Below are 16,730 nucleotides of genomic sequence, written 5' to 3' on the forward strand. Positions count from 1 at the left end.
GTTTTCACATCTGAAAAATGAGAAGGATGGCACCTGCCTCACGCTGGCCACGAAACCATGTGTGTGCATCACTTAGAGCAGTGCCCGGCCCACGGCGACCGCTGTGAGGGTTTGTTAAAACTTAAAGCTGTAATGGAAACAGAGGTCGACGGAGGAAGGGCCCCTCGTAACTCTCCGGAGGCCTTTCTCGTGAGCCCGGCGAGACGGAGCCCAGCGCAGTCCTGGCTTTCGTTCTAGTGCCGTCCTCATTTAGGAGAAACAGCTCCCCCCGAGCTACCTAAGGCCAAAAACAACTCAAGCCAGATACCGCGGTTTTCTTTTGATGCTAATCCCACGGGGAACTCTCTTCTTTTGAAGGATGTCCAGTACGCAGTTCCCTGCAGGGAAGTGACATTTCTTCTCAGAATGACGTGACCCTATGCCTTGCAAAGACAACGCTAGGACTATTACATTGAAGAAGCAAGTACTTGAGGACAGAGCTAAGCTCCGAAGAGGGGAGAACTCCAACCCCATGCAGAATCTCTGATCTCCACATCTCCACACTTTCTGACCTCAGTTCATTCCATTAATTAAAAACGATTAATGCCAATCAACAGTGTCTGCAAATAAATGAAAAATTCCAAGCACTCCATGAACCCACATCCTCTTAGTTGGAGCTCTCCCAGGTGTGCGTATGACACAGAAAATGGGGAGTGTGGGTGTCAAGGCAGTGACAACGGGCAGAGGCAGTCCAAGCCACCAGCACGATGTGTCTTTTTTTCTCAGTCTATTTACGAGGCAGCTAATGCTACTGCTTCTTCCTGAAGTTAAGGAAGCTGAGACTTTATATCTTCTCGAGGTCATGCAGCAATTACACAGTGAGCCCAGCTGCCGTGGAGATTACATGAGAACAGAGAGCTCCCGTTCCATCTCTCCTGTCCAGGCTCATTGTCGAGCGCCGGGAGTGCTCCTCGGGCTCACACGTGGTCTGGAGGACGCGCCCCGACCCCAGACTAGGTGGCCTTCAACATGCTGCCAAGACAAATAAAACGTTTTTCCCGTTTGCCATTCTCATTCACTCAGTGGTAGTTATGTAGAGATTTGCTTTATTCAGGAGCAGGTCCAGAACTATTTTCGAAATACACATTGTTTTTCAAGAAAAAATTCTCAGAAACCAAGTACTTTCTTTCAAAGTTTTTATTGGAGCAAAAGAAAAAAATATACATATATACTTCATTTAAGATTTAGAAAAATCAACACTGACGACAAAATAAATAACATTGTCACCATGATTATATAATCCGCATCTATGTTACTTACAGTAAATGTCATTTTCTGGTATATTCTGTTTCTACTCTGAAACAATTGAAATGATACACTTGCTGAAGCACTTAACGGCCACAGAAACTAGTCATTGCTTAATGTTAGTTAAGGCAAAGAAATAATGATCATTTCTCAGTTCTTGGTTGTTCTAGGACCAAGATATTCCGTTGCTCCTCAATAAAGTGCCTGTTTCCAAGCTTAATAGTTGAATCAAGTAAAAGTTGACAATGAGGGTTTTCTTTTCTTTTTCTTTTTTTAAATGATTAGTTATTTATTTATTTGACAGACAGAGATCACAAGGAGGCAGATAGACAGGCAGAGAGAGAGAGGAGGAAGCAGGCTCCCCGCCGAACAGAGAGCCCGATGTGGGGCTCCATCCCAGGATCCTGGGATCATGACCTGAGCCAAAGCTAGAGGCTTAACTCACTGAACCACCCAAGCACCCCACAATGACGGTTTTCAAAATAAAAAAAATCTTACGTAGTTTGTATAGTCACTGTCTATATGATAGTTTTTCTATAGCCTATAGGGTTTACCTTAAGACACATGTCCCTGTGGTATTACACACACTAGCCACGTAGCAAGGATGCAATAAATACTTATTTGACTGAAGGGAACTGACCATCACCAACTACACCATTCCTAACAACCTGACTTGATATTTTGTTTCAGCACTTTGGTGACACGTTGGGATACGACATCATATTCAAATATGTTTGATCCTTGGAAGAAATAGTAGTGTCCTAAAAATGAAAACAAATCGAGTTGTTTAATTCTTCACTTGCATTTCTTTAAAAGAAAAAGAAGAAAACACAGATCTGTGCTTTTATGGGTTATCTATAGAAGACCGAATGTTTCAGAGCGTCTATACTAGACATGTGAGAATGTAGGTGCTGGGGACCTGCGCGGGGGGCTGCTCCGGATATCTGGTTACGGCCCTCATTTCACCACTAACTACCTTCATTAATGTCATTGAGACGACAGTTTCATCTTAAAACTGACTCTGAAGATGTGATTTTGAAAAGCCGCACTCCAGGTGCAGAACTCACCTGGGAGGGAGGAAATTGGGCGCGGTGGGGCACAGAGGGGTCTTGATGGAGGAGTAAGAAAGACATGGTCGGGGGGAATAAACCTAAATGCCTCGGCCCAGCTGACCATTCGCTTCGGCTGACTTTGCCTAAAGATATTCCCAGACACAGACACCAACAGACTCAAGTGTTTCGTATCCCACCCGGAGGCCTAGACCACGAGGGCCCACGCGGGGTGGGAGGGGCTGCGAGGAAGGTCAAAGAGGCGAGGTGTAAAAAAGAACACGAGCCCAGCTTGCCTGAGTCCTGCCACTCGCCCGCCTGCATACGCCGCCCGCCCTGATGCTATCAGACGCTCCAGAAACTCCGGCGCTCGGGGGCCGACAATCACACGCTCCCACACGCTAACCCACACTAGAAACCAAGGGTTTGTGCTGTGTTACTCAACCTTCAGCCCACCTGTGCTAAACCAAACAGGCTCTGAATTTTCCCTCTGCAGCCCTACAGAGAACCGCAGGGACCTGCTCTTTTCCTGTTTGAATCCCTGTTCTCTGACCTTGAAGTCTTTATCATCATCCGTGTTTTAAAAAGGGATTTTCAGTATCTTCATGGCTTCCCGGTCTACTTACTGTTGTAATAGTAGACGGCATCGATTGTGGGTCCAAGTCCCGGAAAGTAGTCGGTTATCAGTTTGGGATAACCAGGGTCCATGAGTCGTTTCCTCTCATTGTACCTGAGCGAGGAAACCATCAGTAAGGCCTCCATTTGAAAAACATCTCGCGGTGAAGAGCTCGGCATTTCCTGACACGAACCACAAAACCCACCCAGTCTCTCTTCAGAGGCCTCTCTTTGCACCGATAAGAAAACCAAGGACCGAATTAACTCACTGACTGATTCCAAGTCCCTACAGGTCAGACCCTAAAGGTCCCGACGTCGGGTCAGGAACTTTCCCCAGCCCACACAACGCCTCTGCCAGGGCCTGGTCCGGCTTTAGGAAGCCTGATGGTCCCATTCCCCGTAGGTGAGGACCTTGCAGGATTCACTGCCCCTCAAAGATGGTCTCCTCATTCGTCTCCTTGGGTCCAGTGGTTATAAAAAGGAACCTGGAAAGCCACACCCCCTGGACGGACTGTGTGAACACTGTGTCTCGTCCATCTGTGCCCCTGCTCCCCAGTGTGCTTCTTGCTGTGACTCACGACGTGACATTTTATTGAAAGTGCCATCTCAAACCAGAGTCCCGAAGTGCAGGGAACAGAACTAGGACGACACTAGCTAGTCCAGAGCTGGGTCCCCTTCATTCCCCTCCTAGGAAGGTGGAGGCTCCTCGGGAGTTTACACAGAAAGACTACCTACCGAACACCCCGTTCCCTGCCAGTTTCAGGAATGTTAGGAGTCACGTTACCAGTCATTAAAGCTCACCTCCAGTACTGGTTACCTACAAAGAAGTAGGTCTTATAGAGAAGTGGGTTAAAAACAGCTGCATCAATTTTTTTCACAAAGTCAGGCAAGCCCAAAGAATATATGCTCCTGGGATAGTGCGGCTGTGCTCTCAAATTGCTAATTAACCAGTACTTATCATCTGTGAAGAGAAAGAGAGAAGATCCGTTGGGTGCATACCGAAAGAGTAACAGAAACACTGACTCAGTATGGGTGACACCGCTCTTCACCGCAGTTCCGAAACACGCCGCTCCTTGCTCGCCAACGTGCTTTGTCTCCTACGGTTCTGCAGCTTTTCCACAAGGATTATGATCTTATATTCGACAAACTTCTCTTGAAATTTTTACACATTACTTAGGTATTTAAGCTCTTTTTAGTTCATAGTTCAGACTCACCATGAATTAAGTCTGGAGTGTTTTTTTCTATGTTTATAAAAATTAGTAGCATTTCCTTCATTTATTCTCTTCCTTGAATATAGCAAGTAGCAAACTCAGTAGACTCAGTAGCAAACAAAACATTAGAGTTACCTTTAAAAAGAAAAACTTGATTTCTGGGTCCAACTTCATAAGCAGCTTGAATGCCAGATGGTAAGTTCGGCCACAGAGAAGAAATGAAACTAACGTTGCTCATTGGACTCTCAGGGTACCTCCACCAGAAGAATCTGATGAAAGACATTTAACACAAGTTAAAAATCACGACAGACTCAAGAAGCATGAAATGGTCACTGGAAAGGACCTGTGAAATGACTTAATGGGTTTTTTTTCCCCAATATCCTCATGTTCTGTTCCAGGATGTCTTGATAGCAGCACCACAAGGAATGGATCTCAATTCTTTTATAATAACAATAATGTTAACAGTGGCTAACTGAACATAATTAAAAAATACAAAAAATAATAGCAATAATTTAATGGTCAAGTCACCTTGTGAAAATCCCCTGATATTTGAAATCAAGGGATATAGGTTTTAGTCTGCACCCACAATTCCCTTACTAGTTTTGTAATCTAAAAGAACCTATTTATCCCAAATGTCTCAGTTTTTGAATCTCAAGAATGAAGAATAATGAGACTAGAGATCAATGACAAGAAGAAAACTGGAAAAAAAACCCTCTATAAATGTAGAGACCGAATAATGTGCTACTAAACAACCAATGAAGAAATGAATAAATCAAAAAAGAAATAAAAAAATACCTTGGGGCAAATGAAAATGAAAACACAACGTTCTGAAATCTTGGGGATGCAGCAAAAAAGTTCTGAAAGGAAAGTTCATATTGATGCAGGGTTACCCCAAAAAACAAGAGAAATTTCAGATAAATAATCTTTATTTTAAAAAGATTTTAACTACCTATTTGATAGGGAAAGAGAGAGAGAAAGAGCTCAAGCAGGGGGAGAGGGAGAAGGAGAGGGAGAAGCAGGATCCCTGCTCGATCCCAGGACCCTAAGATCATGACCCTAGGATCTGACTGAGCCACACAGGTGTCCCTAAAATAAATAATCTAACCCTACACCTGAGGGAACTAGAAAAAGAACAAACAAAGGCCAAAGTTAGTTGTAAGAAGGAAATAATAACATTTGGAGTAGAAATAAATGAAATAAAGACTAAAAACATTTTCAAGATCAATGAAACTAAGGCTTATTCTTTCAAAAGGATAAATAGAGTTGGTAAGCCTTTATGCAGACTCATCAAGAAAAAAGATAGAGGACTCAAATAAGTAAATTCAGAAATAGAAGAGCAGTTACAACTAATTCCACAGAAATACAAAAGATCATAAAAGACTACTATTAACAACTATATGTGAACAAACTGGGCAACCAAAAAATGGATATAAATTCCCAGAAATATACAATTTTCCAATAGAAAATTTGAATAGACCCATTACTAAAATGGAATTGAATCAGTAATCGAAAACTACCAACAATCAAAAATTCAGAACCAAGCAGTTTCACAGGTGAATTCTACCAAATAATTAAAGAAGACTTAAAATACTCCAAACTATTCAAAAGAAGAAGAAGAAGAAAGACTGTTCCCAAACTCATTGCACAAGACCACCACTACCCTGATACCAAAGCCAGACAAAGATACTGCCAAAAAAAACCCCCACAAAATTACAGGCCAACACCCCGGATGGACATGAATGCAAAAATACTCAGCAAAATATTAGCAGACCAAACTCAACAACACATCAAGAGGGTCGTACACTACTACCAGTGGGATTCATTCCAGGGATGCAAGGATGGTTCAATATTCACAAATCATTGCAATGCACCATGTTAACAAAATGGGGAGTAAAAGTCATGATAATTTTAATAGGTGCAGAAACAGAATTTGACAAAATTTAACATCCCTCCATGACAAAAACTCTCAACAAAATGATCACAGAGGGACCACACTTCAACATAATAAAGGCCATGTATGGCAGACCCACAGCTAAGCTCATACTCAATGGTGAACAGCGGAGTTTTTCCTGTTAGACCAAGAACAAGACAAGGAGTCCACTCTTGCCCCTTTTAGGCAAGTGTAGCAGCAGAAGTGCTCGCCACAGAAACTCGGCGAGGAAAGGGTAAGAGGCGTGCAAGCTGGAAAGGAAGCGCTGACACTGCCGTTTTTTGCAGATGACGTGGTACCATCATCAGAAAACCCTCAAGACGCCACCAAAAACCTAGCAGAACTAATAAGTGAGCTAACTCAGTAAAGATGCAGGATATAAAATCAACATTCAAAATCTGTTGCATTTCTATATGTTGATAACAAACTATCAGAAGAAATTAATGAAATAATTCCATTTATAACCGCATCAAAATGAATGAAATACCTAGGAATGAATTTTACCACAGAGGTAAAAGATCAGGACTTTGAAAACTAAAAGACACCGATGAAAGAAACTGAAAAGGACACAAACAAATGGACATACGTATACCATGCTCACGGACTGTGAGAAGCAATATCGTTAGAATGTCCGCACTATTCAAAGTGATTTACAGATCCAGTGCAACCCTATCCAATACCAATAGGATTTCTCACAGAACTAGAACAAAGGGTCCTAAAATCTATATGGAACCACAAAAGATCCCAAATAGCCAAAGCAATCTTGAGAAAGAATAGAGCTGGAGGTAACATGCTCCCAGATTTCAGGCTACACAACCCAGCTAAACTGATCAGAACATGATGGTATCAGCAGAACAACAGCCACACACACAGATCAACAGAACAGAGTAAGGAACCCAGAAATAAACCCACACTTATATGGTCAATTAATTTATGACAGAGGAGCCGAGAACAGGGTAAAGACAGTCTTGCCAACAAATGGTGCTGGGAATACTGGACAGCCACATGCAGGGGAATGAAACTGGACCAGCTCCTCACACCACACACAGAAACAGACTGCAGACGGATGGAAGATTGAAATGCAGAAACTGGAAACCATTACACTTCTAGAAGAAAACAGAGGCCATGAGCTCTGTGACATTGGCTTTAGAAATTTCTTTTTTCTTCTTTTTCTTTCTTTCTTTCTTTTTTTTTTTTTGATCCATCCCCTCAGCAAGGACAACAAAAGCAAAAATAAACAAGTGGGCCTACATCAAACTAAAAAGCTTTTGTACTTTTGTACAGCAAAGGAAATCATCAACACTATGAGAAGGTAAACAACCTAATAGGAGAGGGTATTTGCAAGAGACATACCCAAAATATATAAGGAACTCAACTTAATGTTTCTTTGTTTTTGTTTTTAAATTAAGCAATCTGATTTTTAAAAATCGACAAACTGCATGGATATCCTTCCAGAGAAGACGTGCAGACGGCCAACGGGTACATGCAAAGATGCTCAAAACCACAGTGAGATGTCACCTGACACCTGTCAGAGGTCTAGGGTCAGACAAGAAAGAGCGATGCGGAGAGAAGGAAACCCTGTGCCCTCGGTGGGAATGCAAACTGGCGCGGCTACTGTGGAAAACAGCCAGAGGTTCCTCAAAAACTTAACTATAGAAACACCGTACGATCCAACAATTCCACTTCCAGGAACTTATCCAGAGCAAACAAACCCTAATTAGAAAAGACAGAGGCAGCCCCACGCTCACAGCGACGGCCAAGATACGGAAGCGACATGAATTCCACTGACGGATGAGTGGCTGAGGAAGATGCCACACGCGGAGGAGGGTCAGCCGTAAAAACGAATGAAATCCTGCCGTCAGCGACAGCGTGGCTGGACCTAGAGCACATGCTAAATGAAATACATCGGACAGAGAAACATCACACGATTTCACTTAAATGTGGAATCTAAACAAAACAAAACAAAACACATGAACAAACAAAACAGAAACAGACTCACAGAGAATAAAACGATGGTTGCCCGTGGGGAGGGGGTTGGGAGGGGCCAACCTCAGTGCTGTACTAAGAGACAGGCATGAAATGTACAGCTCAGGGAACAGAGTCAGTGATGCTGTAACAACTCCATATGGTGAGGAGGAAACCAGACCACTTTGTAACACGTACACGATCACCCAACTACCGTGTTGCGCACCTGACACGAACACAACAGAGTGTGCCAATTATTCTTCAGTCTAAGAAATGGAGACTACTGTCCCACCGGCCAAATTCTAATATTCTCCACACCCGACCCCTCCAATCTCCGCTGCAATCTGTGCTGTAATTATCCTGGAATTCCCTTCTCCATAACCAAGAGTCAGGACTTTTCAATCGGTGCCGTCCCGATTTTAGCCCTAGACGTAACCATTTTGACTGAGAGTCAAGTGTCTGGCTTCACGTCCTACCTCGTCTTTCCTCACCCCAGATTCCTTCTGCAAATCCATTTTTCACCCGTCAGTCTACTCGCTAAACAAAGTACGATCACACCACTCTCCCTTCAAAGCCGCCAGGCTGTCTACTTCCGACAGCACCGAGTCTGTGTCCCTCCTCAACTGTCCTCTGCATCCTTTGCCATCATTTTGCGCCCTTCCCTGACAGAACGTCCTAACAATCCAAGGACAGAGTCTTGAATGTTGGTCAGATATGAAGATGTTTTTACCTGTCTTTAAAGAAAAAGATTTTATTTCCCATTGTAGTGACAGCATCAAAACTCAAGCTGGGGTTGCAGGTGGATGTTCGTCTACCGTCAGGATCTGATGAGGGTTGGCGCCTTTCTGGGCGTCCTGAAAATACATTTCAAGGAGCATTAGGGGAAAAAAATCTGCATTTTAGCTACTAAGAGGAAGAGCTATTCTTCCTAAAACATTAATTTCCTGGATTTAAAAAATGGATAAAAATCTATATATGTGTCCTCTAACATTCACAGGAAGAAGACGATAAAGATATTTCCGCCTTGGTTTACCTGTTCCAGGCCGATCATTTGTCTGCGTGCCTTCTCCAAAGATGGCACTGTGGTGGATGGAAAGATCTAACCTGAGGCCCGAGACTCAGATTCTGTTCCTGCCACGGGCACAAGCACAGGAGGTTTCCTGTTCTTTTGTACAAAACTCAGGTGACGCGCGGGCTACCTCCCTCACAGGGTTTTCATGGGGCTCCAGACAGAAGACAGAGAGGTGAACCTTTTATGCAAATGCGGATACTATGACATTATTCATAAGAGTGTCTTTGTAAGGCAAAATGGTAAAAAAAAGTCAACTCACCATAGAGAGACTGAATACCACGTATGTCGTCAGCAGCGAGGCGAAAGGTGTTGGGGTCAACGTAACTGTAAGTCGGGAACATGATGGCGTTTCTATCATTGGAATGGCTAAGACCCAAGGAATGGCCGAGCTCATGAACAGCAACGAGGAACAAGTTTGTGCCTGAGAGGAAACCAACCAGAAGGGGGGAAAGAGCCGTGAATATGTCTGCGTCTGAGGACAATGACACAGCTGCTCTCTGGCATGAGGAGAAGGGACACATTTGGGAAGATTTGACTCATCTCCTTTCCCTCTGACCCAAGGCTTTTCAATGTTGGCACAGCTGACAGTGTAGGCCAGATCATTCCTTATGCTTATGGCTGTCCTGTGTGTCACAGGTGTTTAGAAAACTCTGGGCTCAACACGTAAATTCAAGTAGTAAATCCCTTCCAGTTTGGACAGCCCAAAATGTCTCCACATGTGTCAAATGTCCCAACCTATTACAATTTGACCTAAACTTGGATTTCTCCTATTTTCAATCCCACAAGGCTTTGCAAAAAAGACCACCATCAGCCCTTATCTCAGATCATGGGTTTCTGCATGTGCTCTGTTTCCTTCTAGATTGTGCGCTCTTCTGGGTTGGGACTGTCCTCTTTGGCTCTGTATCCACACGCTCCATCACCCAACTCCATGACAGCAGCCACTGAGGGAACTGTTCATTTAATTACTGGGTCAAAATTAGGCTGAGAGTGGGCACTCGAAGTTATAATTTTCATAAATAATTTAGCTTTTTGAAAGGACAAAATTGTGCCAAATAAAAACAAGGCAACATGGACAGGTGGGAAGTACACCCTGGGTCAAAATAAGTGAACCAGGAAATGTGTGCTCTGCCCCAGCTTTACCACGAGCTGCCTGCTAACCATCTCCTGCTCTGAATTTCCTCTTTGTGTAAAGATCTGTACTATGTTATTTTTCCTAAAATCCTTTAGAATTCTAAAACATTTCATGAGGTTAACCAACCCAAGTCCATCACATCAGATGAAAAGATTATACACCCGAAGTAACCTTGGATGAAATGCAAGCAAATTTAACCTGATCAATGAGGCTTTGAAGCTCAGCGAGGACCTAATTCTGCATCAGTTGTCTTTTAACAATATAAAACTCCTCTTCTCAATCAAGAATTTGATAAACCTTGGGTCATGGGTCAGACTAAAACAAGGAGCCTTTCTGGTCTATGGAAACAGCCCCACCTGGGGCGATTTCAGCCAGAGAGAGGGGATCTCCACAGAGCCCGTTCTTGAAGACTTTCTCACCATTTACTTTCCATATGAGTCTGTCATAAAATCTAGAATTTCCCCTAGAAACATTAGGAAGGTTTGTGATGGGAGGGTGAGAATTTTCCAGTGGGAGGTGATTCCTCCAAACAGGGGAGGCTGGTTACCCCTCTTCCCCAAAATGTTGGAGAGGGCTGTCAATTACAGCGTCCTCTGCAAATACACACAAGGCATCATCCAACAATCGCTGGGAGTTCTGTAATTCCTATCCCGGAACCTCGGAAGACCATTTGACCATACAACTTGGTGTTTTGATACAGGGATTTCTAAATTTTCTACAATGTAACTCCATCTTTCTGTGTCACTATAAATCAAAGAAATGGTCAGCATATAATGGACCACACAGATGACAGCTTACCCTGGGAGGTCTGCTACACCCAGAATCTGCATCTGTGCTGGCTCAAGTTGATGGACTGCCCCGCCAAAAACTGACGGCCTCAATCAGTTTTTACCTTTCTAAACTGTGGCTTTTAAGGTTCTTGAGTTCACACAAAGGAACTAGCTATGTCTCAGATTCTTAAAACTGATCTTTAAGATAATCTAGTCCAATATCCTCAATTTATAGAGGATGGAATTGAGACAAAGTGTTACATTTTACTTAGTGACACAATTATAGTCAGAATGAGTTTTTCCACCCTATAATAATTTCTCAGAATGAAGCCTTTCAAAATTGGGAGATAATTTAGAATTTGTAAAGGGCGTGTCATGTGTGGTTTTGCTTTTTTCTGTTTTCTGTTTGTTTTGTTTTTGTGTCTTCTGCTTACCTCTGTAGCTTTTAGTCCAGATTTCAGCCTCATCGAAATGTGCGTCTCCCCCAATCCCCTGTCCAGGTCCGAAAGCATGGGCTATGACCCCACCTCTGCCATCAAAAGGGCTGTAGTCTCCATGAGCTTTTGGAAAGGAAAGAAAATTAGTCCTTCTTTACAGGCTCTAGGCCATGCCGATGACCCAGATGAAATAAGTCCACATTCTTTACCTCCAGATGCAAAAAGTATCATAATGTCTGCCTCTCCTGAATTAATCTTTCTGAATTTCAGGGGGGTCACGTCACTCCACACTTGAAAAGCCTTCTGGATGGCAAAGTCGACATCTGCAGGCCGCATGTCAGGAGTGTAATTATTGATTCTTTACCAGCAGAACAAAGAGAGAGAGAGAGAAACCATGTGTTAATTCTGTCTCCTTGTGACACTTCATTTTTGCCTGCACTGGTGGAGAAAGAATCGTTTCGCAAATCGGTAGTCCAGGTAACAAAATCCTGCATCATTAGCTACAGAAACGTGTATCCCTGGACAGCTTCTTCCTTAACCAGAATCTAACTGCAGTTCTTCTCATTCGTGATTGATGGGTTTTCTTTGTGCAGGACTGACGTTCATGGAAGCGTATGCCTTTTACCCTCACTCCCCAGCCTCTTCATTTCTCTGTCTTTCCTATCCTATAAAATGTTCTCTTGTCTCTTGTTTATTATAGATCTAGCTTCATTCTCCTTTTATTAGCAACCTTCCCACTGTGCTCTGGACTGACAAACAACTCCTCCTTGAGTGGACAATCCCCCTTCCAGAAAGAATGAATTTTCACACAGGGACTGTGCTGAAGACAGGAGGCTTCTTAACTACCTCCTGACTGAGGGCTTTATCGAAACGGTTCAGGTTTCTGGAGGTGGGACCTAAGGGAGGGCAGAAAGGCACACAGCTACCGTGTTACCTGTAGGTAATTAAACGTTTCCTCCACACTGGTCTCCCCGGCATCGTCCTGAAATGATGGACGTCGGGCACCCCGCATCGGGGCGTGTGCATCATGTCCAGGGTAGATGGGTCCAGTTTCCCGGTCACTTTCAGTCCCAAGAACTGTTGCATTTCCTGAATTTTATCCTCCATGAAGTCCCTGCTGACTTTCATTTTTGTCGTTGGAAGTGTGTCCATCACGAGGCCATAAAAGTTTTCCAGGTACCGCTGGAAAAAAATACATTGAGTTGGACATTGTCACGCGTGCAGGGGCTTCTGATGGGGCTCAGCGTGGCTGACGCAGCTGCACTTTGGTGCTTCTGAAACAGGCTCCAGACAATTCATCATCATGAGAAAAAATCCGAGTTCTCGGTGCTGTCATGGTGAGTCAGAGACTGTCAGCAGCACTGATTGCTGGAAGGCCCTGGAAACACCGTATGTGTCTATTCTTTCAAATCTCTGCCAGCATCTGGCCCATCACAGCATCAGGTAAGCAGCAAAACCTTTACTGTCAGGGTACACAAACTATTGATTTAAGTTGGGTTGAAATTTTCCTGCTTAAAAATCCAAAGCTAAAAAAAAAAAAAAAAAATCCAAAGCTCAACACAATGGGCAACTATGGCAAATGCAAAGTTAAAAGAATCTTAGAGAACAGGGAGATCATCCCGACTCATGTAATTAGGGAAATGAAACAAATGGAAAAAAAAAAACCCTATTTTTAAAACAGGCTCACGAAGAAATATCTGGGATGCCAGAAAGTAAAAATATTCTTGAATCATCGTGGCAGGCTGCAGTGGTTACATCATCAAGCCGTTGCTCAAATCTCAGATCATTAAATGGCATTAAATGATTATTATAAAATACTGAGCAGAGGTTGAACTCTAATTTAACTCTCCTTGGCCAAACCTATTTAGTAAAAGCTTTTTAGTAAAAGGAACAAATTCATCCACCAATTTTATAACACTGTTTCCAATACTTTCCTACGTTCATCTTTGCCAAAGAAAAATACAGTGTTGAAGCCTCCTAAGCCAGTTTTCAACTAGTACTTTTCAAGATAGAACTGGTCAAATGCCATAATTTTAAAAAAAATGTATTTATTTGAGAGAGAGAGAGATTGTGTGTGTGTGTGTGTGTGTGTGTGTAGAGAGAGAGAGAGCAAAAGTGGGGGGAGAGGGAGAAGCAGGCACCCCAAGCAGGAAGCCCAAGTCCAACTCGGAACTTGAACTCAGGACCCTGAGATCATGACCTGAGCCGAAGGCAGACGCTTCACCGACTGAGCCACCCAGGTGCCCTCAGTGCAACAAGTTTAGAGACCAACCAGGCTGGATCAACACTTGAACGTCAGAACTTACCTGAGCATATGTCACGTTTTTTTCAGAGCTGGAAGCGTTAGCCGATGGAGCTGTTCCGGAAACAGAGACCTAGGAGACAGGGTCAATGGGAGAGTTTCAGACCACTCCTCTCCAACTTTTCTCGTTGGCAGAGTGCTACAGTGCTAAAAGCAAGTCGTCTCCTAAACTAGTTTTCAAGTAGTACTTTCCAAGATAAAACAAGTTCATGTAATACATTTTGAAGACAAAAATCAGGCTGGGTCAATACTTACTTGAGCCAACAGCCCACCATCTTCTTTAGAGCCTGCAGACTTGGTCAGAGGAACCGTCCCCGAAGCAGTGACCAGCACGGTCAACACCAACAGAAGAAACTTCATTCTAAGCTTGCGAATGGCTCAACCCCGCTTACCCGGTTCCTTCTCAGCACAAAGTTCCCCAAATGCCCCGACTTATATAGCCCTTAGGCCGTGTTCTGTGAATATGAAATCCTTCGAGTGACTCATGGTTGATATCATCCCTTGACTTACCTCAAAAACACAGAAACACAATCACGGATCCTTTTCTGAAAGGACCAACAATGGGTCACTTAGCACCGTACTCAAAACTCGGACAACTCTGATATATTCCCCCACAAATAAGCCCACCAAAACAATGTCTCAGGAGAAACACTGCACACCTGAAATGTTATGATAACTTACAGATGTAGGTTTAGAAAGTTCAGCATCTGAATTTTTACCGTAATTATTTTCTCATACGTTCTATAGGTGATGGGCTTTTAAAGGAACAAAAGGTAAAACGTCAGATGAATAAAACCCTTTTGTTGGAATAGAAGAATCCTCTCCAAGCTGAATCTAACTCCTTCTCAGCCTGGCTTCCTCTGGCCTTGGCCCGATTGCTGGGTTCGCTCAGGATCTGCCCATCAGTCGGTAGAGAAGCCTCAGAGACCGCAATAGCGGAGAATCCAGGCAGAAACTATGCAGGCAGCCGTGGGAGCCAGGGGGCTGCCTCCCTGCTCTGTGCGGATGGGCTGGAGGTGGAGGAGCCCCGGAGTGGTGGGTTATGATTCAGTCACGCTGTGGCCCTCCTCCCCGGCCCAGGAACCGCGGGCTGCTCCCCGCCTTTCCCCGAGGCAGGTGCTCCAGGCAGCCCAGGGGCACGGGCAGCAGCATGGTGGCTGACTTCCCACCTGCAGCTCTGCCCTTGTCAGGCTCTGCAGTTTGACCCCTAGGACCTTTAGATATCTCATTTGAAAACGAGGTTAATGATCTTTGCCTCCTTGAGCTTCTGCGATGATGAGAAGAGAGGGCGTGTCGTGGACGCGAGGGTGTCCTACACACACTGGTGGGTATTCACTTCCTTCCTCTGCGCCTGCAAGGACCCCGAGGCTGTACGATCCGGGAGGGGACGGTCACGCAGAGGTGTTGTTAAGGGAGTTCTGTCAGACACCGATCTTGACTCAAGAACCGTGAGAGGACCATGGTGGTTTGGCTAGAAAGCTGGAGAAGACGGGATTGATCGGAAAGTCAGGGAGGGGCAGGGCCTCCGCCAGCAGGCACGGTGCTCCGTGAGGGCGGCCTCCATCCGCCTTGTCCACCACCCTATTTCTGAGCCAAAAACTGCCGTGACGTTGGTAGGCGCTCGAGAAATACGCACGGATGACGTTTGTTGGAGAAGAGGGCCTCGCGGTGGTCAGTAGTAAGCTTTCTTTGTGGGAGGGCTTGCTACACAGAAGACGTGCTCCTAAACCACACCGAAAGCAGCCAAGAACCGGTCTTACTCCTCGCAGGAACCGGTCTGGTTCAGGAAGACTTTCAGGAAGTCTACAAAGTGTCGGATGTCAGATACAAGGCAAAAGCTGCCCAAGATACAAAGGAAGGGGGAAATGTCCTCCCTGGAAGGTGTCTAAAAAACCAGAAACAAAACTAGACCCCGGTTTTAATGGCCACAGGTCTTGGCTTACCAAATACCCCCACGCGGGCTGAATATGAGGGAGAAGGACCACTCGCGCAGCCAGAGAGCACCGCATCGTAAGGGCTACGAGCTTAGGTTCTGCGGGTCAAGTCCACCAGCCTGAGAATCTGGGTTCGTTTTGCCATCTTTCACAATCATTAATCTCCTAAGCCTTAATCTCTCCATTTGTGAAATTGAATACAAACAGCAGCTACCTCCGGAGTTGCTACCAGGATTATGCTAAATTATAGGGAAGAACACTTAGCCGCATGCCTGACACACCTTACGGTTCCGCGACCTGCTAGTCTCCCTCCTCTACTGCTCTCATAGGTATGATGCTTAGAAGAGGCTGGTGATGGAGACGAGGAGGACGGTCTCCTGCGCGCCCAGACCTCTCTCCTGTGTACGAAGGAGCTACACGGTTATGACTGGCTTCCGGGGGACACACTGACGGAAATTAGAGTCAAGGGGTCCCTGGCGAGCTCCCTGTGAAGAAGGCGTTTCTACGAAAGCACAGAAAATGACCAAGGCCAGAGACCCTCATGACGGGGACCACTTGCCGATAAGACCTTCCTTAGTAAAAAGCAGATTCCATAGCACAAGGCTTCTCTGTTGTGTTGTTTCCTTCCTGGGCCGGACACCAGGACCTTTGCAGGCAGCTCCCTGATAGAATCACCTGCAACTCTTTGGGGGTCATCCCTGAGGCTCTAGAGGCAAATGTTGCATGGTCATCGGCAAGGACCAGAGAGGAGGGATGTTCCTGAAAATACGAAGAAATCCCTTAGCTGACCCTTCCTCCCACAGTCTTCACGCAGGAGGAACACTCAGCGGGTTAACTCTCTCCTTTTATGGACGAAGAATTGGGAGTCCAGAAAAAAGGAAGTGAATTGCCTAAGGAGACATCTGGGAGGTCTCCTGACTCTGTCCTGCCTTGTTGCTACAACACATATGATTTTGTCACGGCTCCCTTTAATTTTTCCTCAGATTTCCGTCTTCCTGTGGGTTTCTCACCACTGCGAACACCGCACCG

At 44.7% G+C, this 16,730-nt stretch overlaps 1 protein-coding gene across 1 annotated transcript; it reads right to left on the minus strand.

Moving 5' to 3' along the window:
- Window positions 1-1,705: 1,705 nt before the first annotated feature.
- MMP12 (matrix metallopeptidase 12) lies at window positions 1,706-14,201 on the minus strand. The gene is made up of 11 exons (XM_032358209.1): window positions 14,023-14,201; window positions 13,772-13,840; window positions 12,400-12,647; window positions 11,675-11,823; window positions 11,463-11,588; window positions 9,386-9,547; window positions 8,785-8,908; window positions 4,295-4,428; window positions 3,750-3,909; window positions 2,960-3,063; window positions 1,706-2,045 (listed from the first exon to the last, which is right to left on the minus strand). Exons 1-11 carry the CDS (start codon window positions 14,125-14,127, stop codon window positions 1,945-1,947), a joined length of 1,482 nt encoding a protein of 493 aa, XP_032214100.1. The 5' UTR covers window positions 14,128-14,201; the 3' UTR covers window positions 1,706-1,944.
- Between the last annotated feature and the right edge of the window lie 2,529 nt (window positions 14,202-16,730).

The sequence above is a fragment of the Mustela erminea genome, chromosome 9, assembly GCF_009829155.1.
Source record: "Mustela erminea isolate mMusErm1 chromosome 9, mMusErm1.Pri, whole genome shotgun sequence".
Taxonomy (NCBI): domain Eukaryota; kingdom Metazoa; phylum Chordata; class Mammalia; order Carnivora; family Mustelidae; genus Mustela; species Mustela erminea.

Coding starts and splice junctions, on each gene's coding strand:
- MMP12 (XM_032358209.1), bottom strand. CDS start 14,127: ATGAAGTTTCTTCTGTTGGTGTTGACCGTGCTGGTCACTGCTTCGGGG. Junction 11,589..11,674: donor GATACTTTTTGCATCTGGAG/GTAAAGAATGTG, acceptor CCTTTCCAAAAG/CTCATGGAGACTACAGCCCT. Junction 3,910..4,294: donor TCAAGTTTTTCTTTTTAAAG/GTAACTCTAATG, acceptor TTCTCTTCACAG/ATGATAAGTACTGGTTAATT.